Here is a 16,315-nt window from a genome sequence, read left to right on the forward strand (position 1 = left end):
CTCATTACTCTACAATTATTGCTAACAGAAGGTTAATTTGTTCAACTTCAGCTGACTTCATTGTACCAGACACTTTAATACTAGTCAAGTGAAATGATGATTTTTCAAAAGCACCGAATTCAATTTTACCCTGTCCTTTAGCATGACAAACCCAAATAAGTGCAGGAGAAAACCCTGCCCTGCACATAATCATGAGCAGAGAAGAGGGTGAGGATCAGATCCATTGCCTGCCCAACACAAAAGCAAGATCACCAAAGGGAGTTGGCAGCAACCTGGTTAAATACAAGGAGTTCAGATAAAAGCTATAAGATTTGTACACATTTTGCCAAAAAAAAAAAACAAAAACAACCCATGCCAGGCTCCCAGAATGTTATATGGGTTCAAGAGGGGCCTGAAGACATCCCTGGAAGTGAAGCATTCAGGGATGCTACAGCTGCACCACATTAGCAAGTTGGATCTGTGGGATCAGTTAAGTGGTGGCAACGACATCAGGCTCTGCTGGCTGTTTCTGAGAGGTTGTTCCAGTGCACGTGCATTCTGATCTGAGCTCCTGGGCACCCTCAGAAGGGGCTGGAGCAATTAGGAGCTGTTCTGGAGGACACTTTCCAGGTTAGCTTTGACTGGAAGGACTCCACTTTGGTGCCCTAGGACTGCACTACTGAGCCAAAGCTTCACACCAAAAAGACCCTACGCAAAATTAAAATGCTAATGCAGGCACACCCTAAACACACAAACAATAGCAGGTCTGGAAATCCCCTGAGACAAAAATATCTGGGATCTGGAAAAGTGCTTAGGGCAAATCTTACACAAGCCCAGCCTGTCCTTGATGCTCCCAAGGTGCCTGCTGATGGCCCCTGCAGCGGGCAGGGTACAGCCTGCTGGATCCATCAGCCCAGACTGCCAGTGCTGTGGCTCTGTGTTGCAACGCCTTCACAAATTTGTATTAATAACAACAGTTAATATTAAAAATTTGTATTAATAGCAACTGTAGCAACAGTCATTCTTCTGCATCCATGGACATACACATCATTTTAGATCTCCCTGCTATAGCAACTCTCTGTTCTTTGCTCCAGGCAGATACTAAATGTTATAGCTTACTTCTGCTTCACCTTCTGGACCTTGGATAAGTATAAAAGACTCCCTATTGACTTCTACAGTCAGTCAGAAAAAAACACATTTTAAGCCCAGATTCTGTAAATATCTTGTTTTCCAGGTGTGACTGGTACTCCCCTGCTTCTGACCTGGTAGCAACCCCTGCAGCATACAGTGACATCAAGCCTGACAAAAACCTAACTGTGAGGAATTAAATATGTTTACATTCTGGCCTAACTAGAATACATGAACCAGACTGTATCAGACTTTCCTCTCTGCTTCAAGGCACTTTAACACTGCAACTTGACATGAGAGTTCATCAGTTTATACTTCCCTTTATACATCACTCTGGGCAGTGTTGATGGTTTTGTCACACAGGACAATTTTCCATCATCTCAAAAATAAAACCACCTTGACTATTTATGAGCTGACAGTAGAGCTGCAGAGAGAGCATTTGCAACATCATATTCTGTAATTAATTTCTGTTTGTTATGAAAATCCTCCATAGTAATTGCTTCATTTTCTTAATGTTGATTTCAATGTACAGCAATAGTGTTTAGTGACAAATCTGGGGCAAATTGGCTAGGCCAGAAAGCCCAAAATCAAGTGTGTCTTTAGGTAAATCCAGCTGGTGTGTATGGGTAGAGCTTTTGCTGCTGACAAAGGCATTGCAAATTTTATTAGACTTTTTCCCTACTACACTGAAAGGTTATGCAAAAAAGAGTAAACGTACATTATCAAAGTAATCATATCTCATGTCACAATGTAAATCACATGGATAAGGTGGGTCCAGGGTACTTAGTACAGTCAAATGTCTCTACAAGTACCTATGTACAAAAAAATTTCCATTTAGAGTGTGCCCAGATTAATAGCTTTCCCTTAAATCTTATACTTCATTTTGCCAGTGTTATTTCAACTCCTGTGTACCAGAATAAAAATACAAGATTCAAGTAATTTGAATATGTCAGTCTCACACTATGATTTTCTTACTTTGCATAATTAAAGTTTCCTTTTGCATAAATAAAACTAAACACAAATTCCATGAGCACCTATACAAACTTCTACTTGCATACAACTGGACCAGGATTGAACAATGCAGCAGAATCAAGTGTATTTGTGGATGTTCCTTTTTTTACTTGTCTACTAAAAAAATAATACTGTATTAGCAGTAAGTAAAAGCACAAAGTAAATATTGCAAGAAATACAATAATGCCTGCTGTCAGGATCACAGAAGTATATGTCTAGTGCTGTTTTGACAAAATGTCAAAATCTTCACTTGAAAAACAAATTTAATGTTTGTATATTGAGAATTAAGAGCATGCTATTGTAAACTTGACAGAAGCTCTCAACAGTCTGTTAAAAATAGTGGCAAAAATGACTATTTATTTGAAAGCCTGGTTGAGGTTTTGATTTAGGTTTGCATATTTAAAATAATGACAAAATATCATATATAACAGTATTTATAAACTATATATGACCACAACCGACAGTGGTCCAGATTTTTGTCCTCCAGCATTCTTTATTGAGGAAAAAACATGAAACAGTCAATAATGAACCAGTAGTACCTGTATCCTTATTAGTTATTTCTTCCTTACTCATTAGTTCAGTTTTCAAACAATTTGAAATAATTGTTACTTTTAATACTACCAAAGCCAAAGATAAGCATCCCAGGAGAACAATCATTATGAGAAAAGCAAAACCAGTACTGCACTTTGCCATTCACCACTGTATGCAATTTAATTTCTGTTTTGACAGAATTTTCTGTGATTTTCCTTCTTTGTGTAATATATCCTCTAGATTTACTCTTCATTTATATTTATGGAAAAGAACAAACATTAGAATACCAGAAATGTCCTGCAAATATAGCTGCATTTCTTTCCATATAGGAAAGAAAAGTCGTCTATATAAACTATTTACCCACTTTCACTTTTCTGTCTCTAATTTATTGTTATGAAACATGATAAGAAGAAACTGTAAAAGTAGCTTTCCCCTTTGTAATACTAAAGATGATATAGTACTCAAGGAAAAAGAAGTTTAGTCTTTAATAGCAAAATAGTGGCCCATGTCTGAGACCAAGTTTTGCTGGCTGGCACAATCCCTGTGAGGTTTTTAATCTGCATTGTGAAGTATGTGCATAATATGAAAAAACCCCCAAACCTTCCAGTAATATATTAAACACACTTATTACAGAAACCAAGAAAAATGAAAGAGATTGAATCGCAAGAACAATGCAAGTCTCTCTTGTGAGAAACACTGTTTAATAAATTATAAATATATCGTCATATGAAATAGAAGGATAAATTCAGCCTTCCTGACTGAATGAAAAAAAAATATTGCACAAATCCAGAACTTTTTATTACCATTTGTGATGATGGAGTTGAAATATTGCAAGAGAAAATTATTATGGCTTTATAAAAGGTAGTTTTTTTCCATATTGACTCCTAGAAATAATGTTATGAATGTTACACTAAGAATTTTTGAGCATCAGGGTAGGCATAGTGAATAGGGGCATAACTCCATCTCTCCAGGGTAAATTTCACCACTGGCAAACAGCTGGAAACTAAGTAAGAAAGCATAAAAAAGGACAGACATCCACACAGCACTAATTCATCCCCAGTCTCCAGTGATCTGGTGCATCAAGAATTTCTTGTTGTCTCTGTAAATTTAATATTTGAGTTTGTCAAAGTTAGGCTTGAACAGGCATAAACATTTTGCATCCACAACATCCTGCAGCAAAGAGCTACACAGCTTACCTACATGGAACATAAAGAAATACTGCTTTTCTTCACTCTCAGCCTATTTCAATGAATTTAAATAGTGGAAGGGAGAAAAAATATTTGCTCATTTATCTACTTCTATTTCATATTTTTAATTCTTATTACTTCTCTTAGATACTACAGCTTAGACAAAAAATCAGCAATTTTCTGATTACATCACTAAGAAAAATACAGGCTTTTGTTCACAAGAAAGTAACATTAATTTCTATATCTGATTTATGGATACAAGGACTATAAACATTTGGGAAATGAATGATTTTATCCTGACTGTGGTACAAGAAAGTTTCAAATCCTGAAAGCGAAGAGAAAGAAGAAACACTGAGCATGGAAAATCCCAGGTTTTTCTGCAGGAATTCCTGCATGTTCAGGATTGCATGGCAAAAACTTTCACATTTAACTAGTAACTGAGGAAAATCATAAAAGGATTATTTTATATTTGGACAAGGAATAAAACATATTTGAAGTGAAATTATCTGAGATTTCTCAGTCGGCAAAACTCTATTAAAAATGTCACAAGAGCACATAATTACTTTCTCCCTTTCACATTTTACTTACCAGACTCTTCTGTTTCACTTATTGGCCCAAATTCATAGAAACCACCTATGTCTGTCAAATTATTCTGGTGCCTCTGTAAAGTCTGAAGGCTGTTCTGTGCTTGTCCTGGCATAGTTCATAACCACATGGATTACATGTTTTTTTTTAAATATAGAAGATGTCTAAGGATAGACAGCTGCAATTCAGCAGCTGGAGCCCATCCTACAAAATGTGATAGCTCTGCACTGCTCCCCACCATCCCTCATGTGAAACATTCCAGTTGTGGTAAAGAATCAGCAGCCTAACTTGAGCAGATGTGGCAAAACAGCCTACAGAAATTTTACTAATTGTAATAAAAATTTGTTTAATTTTCTCTTTTGTTCTGTGTTTTTGACCCGACTATGAATTTCCTTCTGTTGAATATGCCTTCCACTTGTCCCCACTCCACCAGCATTTCCTTCCTACATGTTGATCCTTCTTTTCTTTGAGCCCAGCCTTGCTTTGTCCTCCAAGCAGGCTGTGTATGAGCTCAGCTGAGGGCTGGCAATAAACCTCAACAAGAAAAAAGCACAACCACTTACTGTCCAAGGAGAAATAGCAAGCACAGCACTGGATTCACTGATGGTTCCTTCTTTCCTTTCTACCAGCATTGAAGGTGAAGGAGCAGAAGATTCTTGCCTAATTTCTCCTCAGGGAGCCAGCACAGGTATGTCAGCCACTTTAAACTGTTTTCCTGCCACTGGAGAGGCTTTGGCATCTCAGGATTAAGACTCTTGTTAAACTGAACTCTAATTAGAAGTGTTCATCTCTCTCCAGGCAATACAGAAGGAGCCTAAATGGACCTGATCCTAACCTAACTGCATAAAGAAAAAAACTGCCTAAAGAAAAATGGAGAAATTTGGCCCTAGACCTTCTGCTGATTGCAACCACATTGATGGAGATGACTTTCACCAGTTCCTTCTAATAGGTCCACAGGTACCACATTTAGGCACTTTCCTAAATGTGCCTCTGCCTCTGGTAGAGGCAGCCAGCCCGTGATAACCCCATTGCTACATTATGGGTTGTTATTTGCAAACTGCTGGAAGGAACATTTTCTGAACTGTTAAATCAGTAATGTTAATGTCTTGAGAAAAGAAATGGAAGTCCCAGCAATGCCAGAGGAGGTGTGCACACGTCTGAGAAAGGGCTAAGCAAGCAGTGGTAGGGCATCCATGGATGTACAGCTTTCAATACATGAAATAACAAATTAGAAGAAGGATTAGGTGCAGAACTCACCCATGAGAAAGCTCACCAAATTCTTTCAAATTTTTAGACAAAACTGTCATAAGAAGAACATGGAAGATGTGGGGGAGAAAAGAAAGACTTCTTAAAAAGGAACTGAGAAAAGTTCTGTTCAGGCTTATAGAGTACAGAAAACTATTTAAATAGGAGGACAGTCTTTAAGTCACCAAGTTTGAGCTTGGGAATATTACACCTCCTCTCTTCATATGCACATTTACTATAGCTTTTAGGAAGTAAATGCTATAGTAAAGATCAATTAGAAAAATGCATGCAAAAATTTTGCAAAAGATCAAGACACAGATGATTCAATTTTAGTATCTTGATAACAGCTAAAACTTGATCATCGTAGGGTTTTGGGCTAAAGAGGAACTTAACTGCTTCCAACTTAAAAAGAAAAGAAAACAAAATCACAAGAAAACAAAAGCAAAAAATTTTTAACAAGTGAAAAGCAGGATAATTATGCAGACATCAATATGCATCCACATCTAAATGCCACAGACCCCAATAAGCACTCACATATTTAGAAAGATTCCTTTCTCAAATACAGTGCACACACATAACCTGGTGTATATAAAAGCACACACCAGCTGTATTTTCTTCCTTACTTGCAACAGATGTCTCAAAAAAGACAACCCTGCATAACATTTTCTTCTGGTGCACACTCATGCAGAAAAGCAACAGAGGCCTAGCAAATTATAGTAAAATTCAGCATTGCACATGGAAGATCAGTGCCATCAAGTGCTTCAAGAGAACTAAAACCAACCTCATCCCAAAGAAGCCAGAAACAAAACCACCTGATACCACTGCCAAATCATAACTGCTTCTTCCTGCATTACTAAGAAACACATCTGCAACCTTGGAATTTCTCTCTGACAGACTTCATACCTCTGCCATCTACTAATGACTGACACACCTGATCTTTTAAAAAGATGGATTTTAACTTTTTTTAATAATGACAAAAGTATTTTTCACCACTCATTTCCAAAAACAGCTGGAGCAGTTTGGCATAAATGTTCAAAAAGTATTTCAACTAGTAAAAGACTGCCAAACTCCACCAAGAAAGGTAAAATGACTGGGAAAAAAGAATAAGCCACTGAAAATCTTTTCTTAAAATGGAAACACTTGTGCAATTTCCACTCTCCATTGCAAGCATTATTATGTCCTCTGAAATAAAGAACTCAAAAGCTCTCTTTCAAGTAGACAGTTGGGTTATGGTTTGAAGGCCTCTAGATTTCAGTTTTAAGAAAAATCAAAGGGGTTTATCTTAATGAATACAGAGCTTAAAAACACCAGGTTCTTGTTTACTCTGTTAAGACTTATTCATACCCTGCAATTTTTAACACACTTTGCAAATAAATACAAACAGCTTGTATTCCAGATAAGCTTTAAAACTGTTACTGATCCTCTTTTTTCTTTACTCTATTTTCTGTTAAAATCTGTCCAAGATATGCCACAGGCTCAGGATTAAGAAATAATAATAAAAAAAATCAACCATTACACAAAAAAAAATCCAATTCAATCCCCTTTCAACTTACAAAAACGTGCCTCATAGGGACCATAAAATCCATGTAATTACCTGCTGCAGGATCTGTAACTGCTTGACTGGTGATGCCAGATGGTGGTTCTTGGAGCTGGTATGTTGCATTTGTGGAGGGTGTCGTAGGGCTGGTGTTGCTGTTTGTCATGTAATGTGAAGGGTACGGTGAGCTATTGTAATACTGTGCATATTGGCCCTGGCCAAAACTGGGATAGGAGGGATATTCCTGCAAGACAAAAATGCAACTGAGTAGTCCATCAAAGTTTTGCTACTTTTCAGTATAAATTCCAAAATATAACTACAAACACATGTCAGACTTTGAGCACGTATGCTTCCTGGACTGGATGCTGTAGGACCTAAAACTGTGAGGCAGTAAAATGAAATCTAAATTACACATAATTTAGTATGTCTTCTCATACAGGCAGTTTATTATTATCTTATTCACACTGCTGAAGATGTGTGAATTATTATTATCTTATTCACACTGCTAAAGATGTGTGACTAAGAACATTAACCTCTGACAATTAGCTCTAAGATGACAGATTGAAGAAAAACATTTATAAACATTTTAGTTTGATTTGAAAGATGACAATTTCTTTCAACAAACTATTTAAGAGCTATATTTTTTCAGCAGATGAGAATTCTAAGTTTGCCAAAGTTTGCTGAACTCCTATTAACAAATTTACCTGCTGTGAACTATTAAATCCAGTAGAATTTGTGAGTGAATTATTTCCTGCATATATTCCTGATGATGTTGTAAAACTGCTGCCTGAAATGAAAGGAAAAATTATGTGAATTACTAAAACAAAGTATTGGAAAATAACTTATATCACATAATTATATCATAACATTATGGCATATTTGTAATATTTCCCATATGTTGACCGATTCAGCTCTATAACATGTTAATACTTAGAAAGTGATAATTCATAGTTCTTACACTCTGTGTTTCATTATTACAATAAAAAAGTCCCCTTGAAATTTAGACTGGAATTTTGGACCCACCTCAGGTCTCATTGAAAATTCAGCTATCACACCTCTTTAAATAACACCCAGCACTGTGGAAGTAATGAGGGTTTCTTTACTTCTTTGTTTTTGTTTTTTTTTGTTGTTGTTGAACAATAAGGGCTTGTCCCGAGAGACACCATCTCCCCTCATGAAAACCTGGTGGCTCTGTTTCTCCTGCCACCTTTGAGAACTGTGTCCTCTCCCCTCCCTGAGCCTCAGCCCCTCACAGGAGCAGCCAAAGCCATAACTGCCTGCTCCAAACAGCTCAATCCCACTGCAAAGCCATTAGGACTCACTAATCGATCAGAGACAGCCTTGGGCTGCAAACCTCCCCTCTTTTGACAGAGTGTACTGGGCATGACACAAGAGAAAAAAAAGTACCTCTCTGAAAAGGGAGCCCCAAGATGGAATTTAGCCCAGAGACTGAATTGCTGCCTTCATCTCCCTCCTCCAGCTTTCATGAGCCACCAAAAATAGACAGATGGGGCTCTCTAATACCCAACCTGAGAAGCTGTTCCACTAAAAGGGCAGCAACCCCCTTTCAGCTGTCTTGCCCTCGCTGGCTGTAACCCAGGAGTGACACAGCCACCAGCTGAGACATATGGATGCACAGGGTGAAGCTACATAAGCCACCACAAAGTCTGTAATGAGGCAACCTCTTGAACCCATCCAGCAGGAGAGCACCAGTCAGCACAGGTTATTAAAGTGCACAGGTTGTTTACAGCCTCCCTCACCACCCAAATCTGCCTCGGTGCAAAGATATACAGAGACCTTGGGGGTAAAACTTGCAGGTGAGCAAAGGAGACAAGGAGGGATGAAAATCAACAGGGAGTCAGACACACAGATGCACAATCCTCTGATGTACCTGACACAACTCAATTAATAACCAAACCCAAAAAGAGGTTACTCATTGGGAGAAGCAACATTTCTTGCAAATCCAGAGGACAGAATGCAGGTAGAGGTCTGTACTTATTACAACCCCTTAAGGACATTTGTCCCTCAAAATGCTATTTACTTTTCTTAAACAAAAAACACCAGACCAATAGGTATTGTAGCTATGAGAAGTCAGAAGGAAAAATATTTAAATGTTTTGACTGCAAAAGTTACTAAAACCACATACGAGTTAAGTCTCAAAGAAATAGATGAGAAGTTCAATAGCAGTGGGAGTAAAGGAGGAAGCTTAAACCTAATGTATGAACTATAAACATTTATCTTCTATCTTCCACTAGTACAAAATCTCTGATTGTTGATAGATGCTACTAATCCTGTGAACTAAAATCAGATTACTTCAGCAGAAGAGTTGACATCCAAGTTTAGCAGATAGTTCAGATAAACAGTACTAATGAGAAAAACATGTTGTTTTAAATTTAATTTAAAATTGGAAAACAGATGTTATTTTTTTATTGTGACAAACACGAAAGCCAAAATACATCTGAAAAATATTTTAAATTACAATTTGAAATAATATTTTATTTCTAATAGTGCTCTGGCTGGAAAAATATAAATCACTGTGTCTCTTCTTATTTCTATAGGATTTTTTGCAGAAGCAGTAATACATTCAAAACCAGGTTTTAAAGGCACGCAGTTTGAGCCACTCTAAAAAGATATAAAAGGCCTCTCAAAGTCATAAGTAGAAAAAAACCCCAGACTTTGTTTGAGGAATATATTGTCTTTCCTCAGAAAGTTTGGAAAATAATTTGCAAGAGCAAATGAGAAAAGTAATTACATGCCAGCCAGCATCTCTCCCTCTCAGACAAAGACACACACACAGTAACATGCAGATCTCTCTTTCATCTCATGGTCAGCACTGGCTTCTATGGAGGAGGGGTAAGGGTCTCCTAGACCGTAACAAACGTGAAGCAGGTTTCTCAGAAACAGCTCTGTGGGCCACCCAGAACTACAGGCCTGAAGTTGTTTTTAAAATAGTCCTGATTTTGCAAATTGTTTTTTAAATATTCAGCCATAACATGGCATAGAGCCGCTATCCTGCCTCAGCCGAACAAACACAAAAATAAGAATCACTACAAAGCATGCAAGATTTACAGCCCTAAGTTGGCTGGCTACATAGCTTTAAAATGTGATAAAAGCTGTAAATTGCAGGTCAAAGGTCTATTTTGCAAAGAGCTCTGACCCACATTAAAGCTGGGAATCCCAGTCAGCATCGGAAGGCGGCCGGACCCTGCTGGGAGTAGGGCGCGCTCCAGGTGCGGGGCGCGCCCTGTGCCGCCGCAGGCACGGGATAAGGTCCTCCCCAGTGTATTGGGACAGAAGCCCATTTGCCTTCCTAGCTCAGCCTCCTTGCCATGGGCTATGTCTATCATCAGGGTACAATGTATGTGGCAGAAGTTTAGTGCAGCTCTCTTGGGAAAGCCTTAGACGGCCAGATGGGCTATTTAAGCTCAAGGTTTCTTCCGTTTGCTTACAGTGTTTAAAAATCCTTGGCAAACTCCCCCTTGTTGTCCTAGTAACTGCTTAGCCATCCAGCACAATATTTTTATACTGTATAATAATAACCAAATACCTTAACGTTTACTTTTTTACGGTTGAATTCCCAAACCAATGGGATAGTTATGTTCTATCACAGCCTCGGTTACTAAAACAATGCCAGTGCTCATCACAGGTCTAGCACCCTTCCAGTGGTAGGGTACTCGGTGCAGGGTACAAACCATGCTTTTTATCACAATCAAAGGAGACCCAAATAAGACATTTGCAAATGGTGTTCTTTCCTTGCTGTTTCCCCCAGCCCTTCTCCACTCCATTTATCCTCACTGTGCAATCCTTATAAATCTGCCAATATAGGAACAAGGGCCCATTCCCACAGCCATTAGTCATGTAAGTGGTCTTTCAACATCTATGAAGCAACTTATATGAAAAACAGCTTAAGGAACACACTCGTTAAATAAAGTAAGGGGGAGGAGGGGGAGAGGGGAGTGGGGAGATGGGTCACAGAACTGCCTGAATCCTCTTGTCACCTTCTCCCCTATGCACTCTGTTAATGAGATTATGAATTTGTGACAAACAAAAATCCAATTACCAGAATAAACTTAGCAAGGAGTCACAGGCAGCAATTCTCCTTACAATTTTCATAAGCTGGCAGCCTCTCCCCCCACTATTGTTGGGTGACTAATGACACTGTAATTTTAGCAGGGTCAGGAAAAGCACTGGGTTTAATTGGCTGCACACGCACCGCGAGGCAGCGTCTCTGCATTGCAGGCAGACATCCATCCCAGGGAGAGGAACCAGAATTAACTCCAAAGCTCTGGAGCACGAGGTAACCCCAGTCAGGGAACACGAGCAGGACAACTGCAAGGCCGCTAGGAAATCCCCTTTGCCGCAGGCAGGAATGCCAGCAGGGCCCCGAGCCGCTGTCATGTAACGCTCGGCTGTGGAGTAGGTTGTGGGATCCATTATCTCCATTTAGCAGCTCAGCAGCTGCACGCAGGAGATGAAGAGCAGCTATTGCAGGCTATGACAAGGCTGGGGCTGCAGCCTGCCCATATACTGCTAGAGGGAAAAGGGAGAATAAACTCATTTTCCTCTCTGGAGGTTTCTGCACAAACAACTGAACAGCAGCAGCAATAACCCCGTCTTCTGTCATGAGAATCAATTTTGTCCTTAAATAATAGTTGAAATTATGAATAGGTTCTCCTTCTGAAATTAAATCAGGAAAGAGAAACAAATGTTCCTGTTTACTTTCAACAGCTGTTCAATCAAAAGGAAGAATTAAGTCAATTTAGAGTTGTTTCAAATACACAAGTTTACTTAATGAAAATATCACAAAGACATATATTCTCACATGTAGTACAGACATATATTGTCAAACATTTAACTGCAAGAAGGACCTGTTCAGAAATGTGATTCTTTTCTGCTTAGCAACTAACAACTCCTCCAGTCCTTTCATTTGAAATATTCCCCTTATTTCCAATCTTGTGGTCTCTAAGGTTTCTGTAGAAGACCAGTCCTTCCCTCACCCACACATTGTGCTGTTTATGAGCACAACAGAAAGGACATACACATTACAGGGATGCTCCAAGTCTGACCTGTGGCTTTCTGCCCAAGCCAGACTGTCAGTGATCCATTGACTTCCACAGGTGGGCAGCTCTCAGCCCAAGCACAGCACAGCTAGAGCACAACCCAGAATAAGACCTCCCTCCCCCCTAAGCCCTGCAGACAATTCCATCATTAAATCAATGCTTCTGATTCTTTTCCTATTAGAGCTTCCCAACTGGGTCATCTTTAACATATTTCTTTTTGCAGAATATTTTAAGATCCTTGCTTCTCAAAGTATACAGGGAAATGCTTTTCAAGATGTTACCATTCCATCTCTTGACAACTGTCATCCTTTGCTGAGCTTGAAAATTCTGTTTGTATATAGCAAAGAAAAAAAAAGCAATACCCTTTATGGCAGACTTTATGCAGCCTATTGACAGAGTCCAAGCTTTGCACCACTAATGCCAGCATTCACATTACTTACAGCTTTTACTTAAAATTTTCCAAGCACTCTCTACATTATCCTTTGCTGCTCCCTCTTCCCTCCCTCTGTTGAATGAGTTTCCCATATACATCTGCAAAACTATTTCCCTGCCCTCCCTAAAATCCCTTTTTATTGACATCCCTCTGCTTGAAATCTTTCAAAAAACACCTTTAGAGCTGTTAGATAACCAGTATGGGGTGCCAACTGTATATTATACATAAGCAGTGTCAGCTTTATTGTTTCATTAGGCTCTTCTAGTCTGTGTGTTTAATTTTAGCCTCCAACTTCTATGGACTATATTTTTATTTGCCTGTAGAAGTTAACAGGATCCCAGTATATGACTGTGGCATGAAGGCACTACTGCAATAGAAATTATAGGCAGCCCAGACATGATTTTTCAGTCACAGTATTTTCTAGTAACTGTGAATTATCAGTTCCTTAAAAGCTGAAATGTTGATTCAGAAGTTCATATTAGCTGCCGCTGGCAAACATTTTGAGCTTTCTCCTACAGAGAGGTAGGATTTTTGGAGGGGAGAAGGTGGGTGTGGAGGTAGGTGTGGAGGTGTGTTTGTTTGAGTTCTTTTGTGTAGCTGCCTGCAGAAAGCAAAACCAGTAACCTTGTTTGGTTATATTTACTCTGATGAGGAGAAGATCATCACTATTCAGCATGTAGATGAAAATCCATGTGCTACTCTGGTCCTGTCCCTCTTGCTTGTCAGAGCACGCTATAAATCAGCAATATTTGAGATGTCAGAGGGTTACTTCTGCCCTGTGGAGCTACTCAACACGCAGTTCAAAATGAGATTAAAAAAATGCAACAAAAAACATCTCTCTTGAGCCTGAGCAAAGTACAGGATCAATATATCCTTAAAGCTGTGGAACAAAAGCAAAATTGTATTCACTTAGTCTGTGAAAGCACTTCTGACTCAAGACATTTCATGGAATATTTACTTGGTGGCACACAGTTTAGACTGAGCTTGATAATATACAAAAGTGCAAAACTTATAAAAAAATTTGGTCCATTGATTGATGACTTATTTCAACAATTCCAAAATCACAACACACCTGATATCTACTGCCAAATTCAGGGGTGAAAAGGCCTGCAGCAGACATCCCAAAAAAACTATTTCTGGTAAACAAAGATTTTTTAAAATATCTGTTAAATGGGAACAATCCCAAACCAGGCACAACCAGTGACTTCTCAATAGAGAAGAGGGAAAAGGAATTGGGAGAACAAGGTGGAAAGACATTAAGTAAACTAAACAGGCAAGTACAGCTACAAAATATAATTGATAATAATAGCCTGCACATACAAAGACTTACAGCTTTTAAATAGACTTCAAAGAAACAGACTTCAATCATTACTTAGCTACCTCCACAGCTGCAGTAGGTATTTTTATCCTCTTCTCCCTCCTCAAACACGCTCAGGTGTCAAATTATATTTGGCACTTCCTAAATTCATAATCCTGTCACGTTTTACAGGACTAGCTTTGTCTCATTCACTATTTGCTAAACTGTTGCTATTCAGAGAAACATTTTTTTACTGTAACAACACTAGAATATTTCACTCTTTAAAATTTAATGAAGCAAGGGGTCTTCTAAACTGCTGAGAGCAGGCCTGTTGCTCTCTCAGCAAAGGCAATCATCATTTCATCAACAACTTCAATAAAATCAGAGCTAAGAGATCAAGCAAACATTCATTTTTATTCTAGGAATATAACAAAATAAGGAGGAAAAAACCCCACCACAGCATTAACTACAGCTAATTAATGGTAATATCTGTTTATACAGACCTTGCATCTGGTAGCTATAGGGAGCCTGTCCAGGTTGAGGTGTGCTAAAGCTGGCACCATAGCTGAGAAATCCTGTTTGTCCAGGTGACTGTGACTGTGCCAATCCACCTTCTGTCTTGATGCCTGCCCACAATGCACCTAAATCAGTTAGTGACAGCAAATCTATTTGTTCATATTCAAACAGGGATGGAAAATAAAATCACTTAATTAACAGCCATTTTAACATATACCCACTATTGCCTGAGAGAATAAATATTGAGAGCATACACAAATTAATAAGGTAATGGCAGTCTAAGAGCACACTGAAAACTGAAGTTCACCAGGGAAAGGTTAAATTCAAAACTGTGTTTCCAATAACTGCAAAAGAAATTTATACATGAACAGGAAGTTGCATTATTCCTTTTTTCCTCTCCTGCCAGAGGCAAACTTTTCCATATATTCATGACATTACACAGAGGTAGATTAGCAACTTTATATGAATTTAATGAAGCATAGCATAGCCAAGCTCTCCTGCCATCTACCCATTAATGACATAAATGAAAATTGCATTGGATATTATTCCTACATGAAAATCACACAGCTCCAAGAATGGTTTTTTTAAGAATTAGAAGTGGATAAAGAAAACTAGCAGTATTAAGTGCAATGATGATTTTTTCAAAGGTAATTAAATATTAATTCAGTTCTTTAACAAATAAACACCTAAGAGACAGAAACTATTCCTGAAGCAATCTCTTGAACTGGGAAAAACATAGCAGAGTCATTAATCTGCACTGGTGGAGAAATCATTACACAGCACATAACTCTCTCACTTCCACATTTAGTTATAAAATAATCCAAAGTCTGATCAGTGAATGACTTGCTGCCCAGTTTCAGTGATTCTTCCCTCAATTTGTAAGGCAATAAGCAAGCAAATATCAGCAGGCAAAATACTGAGGAAATGCACACAATTCAGCCTCTGTCTCTTAATTTTAATTATAAGTTTGTCCCGACATGAACTACCATTTAAAAATAATTACAGCCAAAGTAATGGAAAAGTGATACAATATTCTTAGGTTTCACAATGGCATTCAGTGATAACTCATTGTTCAGAAACCAACAATATTTGAACTGGATTTACTAAGTGTGAATTAGTAACATTCATTTGAAAATTATTGTTAATCTAAGTTCATTTCCTGGTTGGATTTTTCTTTAGACAATATTCAACAATGTTTCAAGGTAGGAGTGGGCTCAGAAACTAATGCGTTGGCAAAACTTCAATACCTCCCTATATACAAATGGCAGCATATTTTCTATCATCTAAGTAATTATTTTTCAACTGTTGTGATTAATTAACCTCAATTCCTTCTGCCAGACCTTCTAACTGCTGAGCTAAACCTGTTTGCTTGTTTTTCCCTGATGCTTACTTGATTCTTCTGTTTCATGTTACAATTAAGCAGTTCGAATGACGAATCTCGACACCTCATTTCCAAGGGGAAACTCCTGCTGTGGATGGTTTGGTATCAACAATCCCTATTTGTTATCTGTTTAAGGACTTCTGAAATGCTGATTAAATATGGCTTAGAGAAAGTTTAACTAAATCAAGCACTAAATTTCTAGTCTAAATTTCCCTTAGCAGCCTGATCCAACTCTCCATCTCAGACGGAGCAGGAGATGATCAAAAGCAGCAGTAGGAGGATGCCACTTGAGTGAAGACAACTTGGCACTGACATGCCCTTTTGCAAACCTCCATGCTATGAAGAGCCTTTCATCTCCTGGGACTTACTACTTACTCTCACACTTGCTCTCATCCCCAAAGCCTTCACTCATCAAACCTTGATGC

General features: G+C 38.5%; 1 protein-coding gene across 7 annotated transcripts in view; it reads right to left on the reverse strand.

The window, feature by feature from the left end:
- Positions 1 to 16,315, reverse strand: part of EYA1 (EYA transcriptional coactivator and phosphatase 1) — a 149,636-nt gene that overhangs the window by 49,878 nt on the left and 83,443 nt on the right. For 4 of the 7 annotated variants that reach the window (XM_064703545.1, XM_064703543.1, XM_064703542.1 and 1 more), the window contains 3 exons: positions 14,497 to 14,634; positions 7,908 to 7,990; positions 7,261 to 7,447 (listed from right to left, as the gene is read on the reverse strand). In XM_064703545.1, the coding sequence (XP_064559615.1) occupies positions 7,261 to 7,447; positions 7,908 to 7,990; positions 14,497 to 14,634 (408 nt within the window). The remainder of the gene's footprint in view (positions 1 to 7,260; positions 7,448 to 7,907; positions 7,991 to 14,496; positions 14,635 to 16,315) is intronic. The other 3 variants (XM_064703547.1, XM_064703546.1, XM_064703544.1) reach the window with 1 other exon arrangement.

This window comes from Zonotrichia leucophrys, chromosome 2 (assembly GCF_028769735.1).
Source record: "Zonotrichia leucophrys gambelii isolate GWCS_2022_RI chromosome 2, RI_Zleu_2.0, whole genome shotgun sequence".
Taxonomy (NCBI): Eukaryota; Metazoa; Chordata; class Aves; order Passeriformes; family Passerellidae; genus Zonotrichia; species Zonotrichia leucophrys.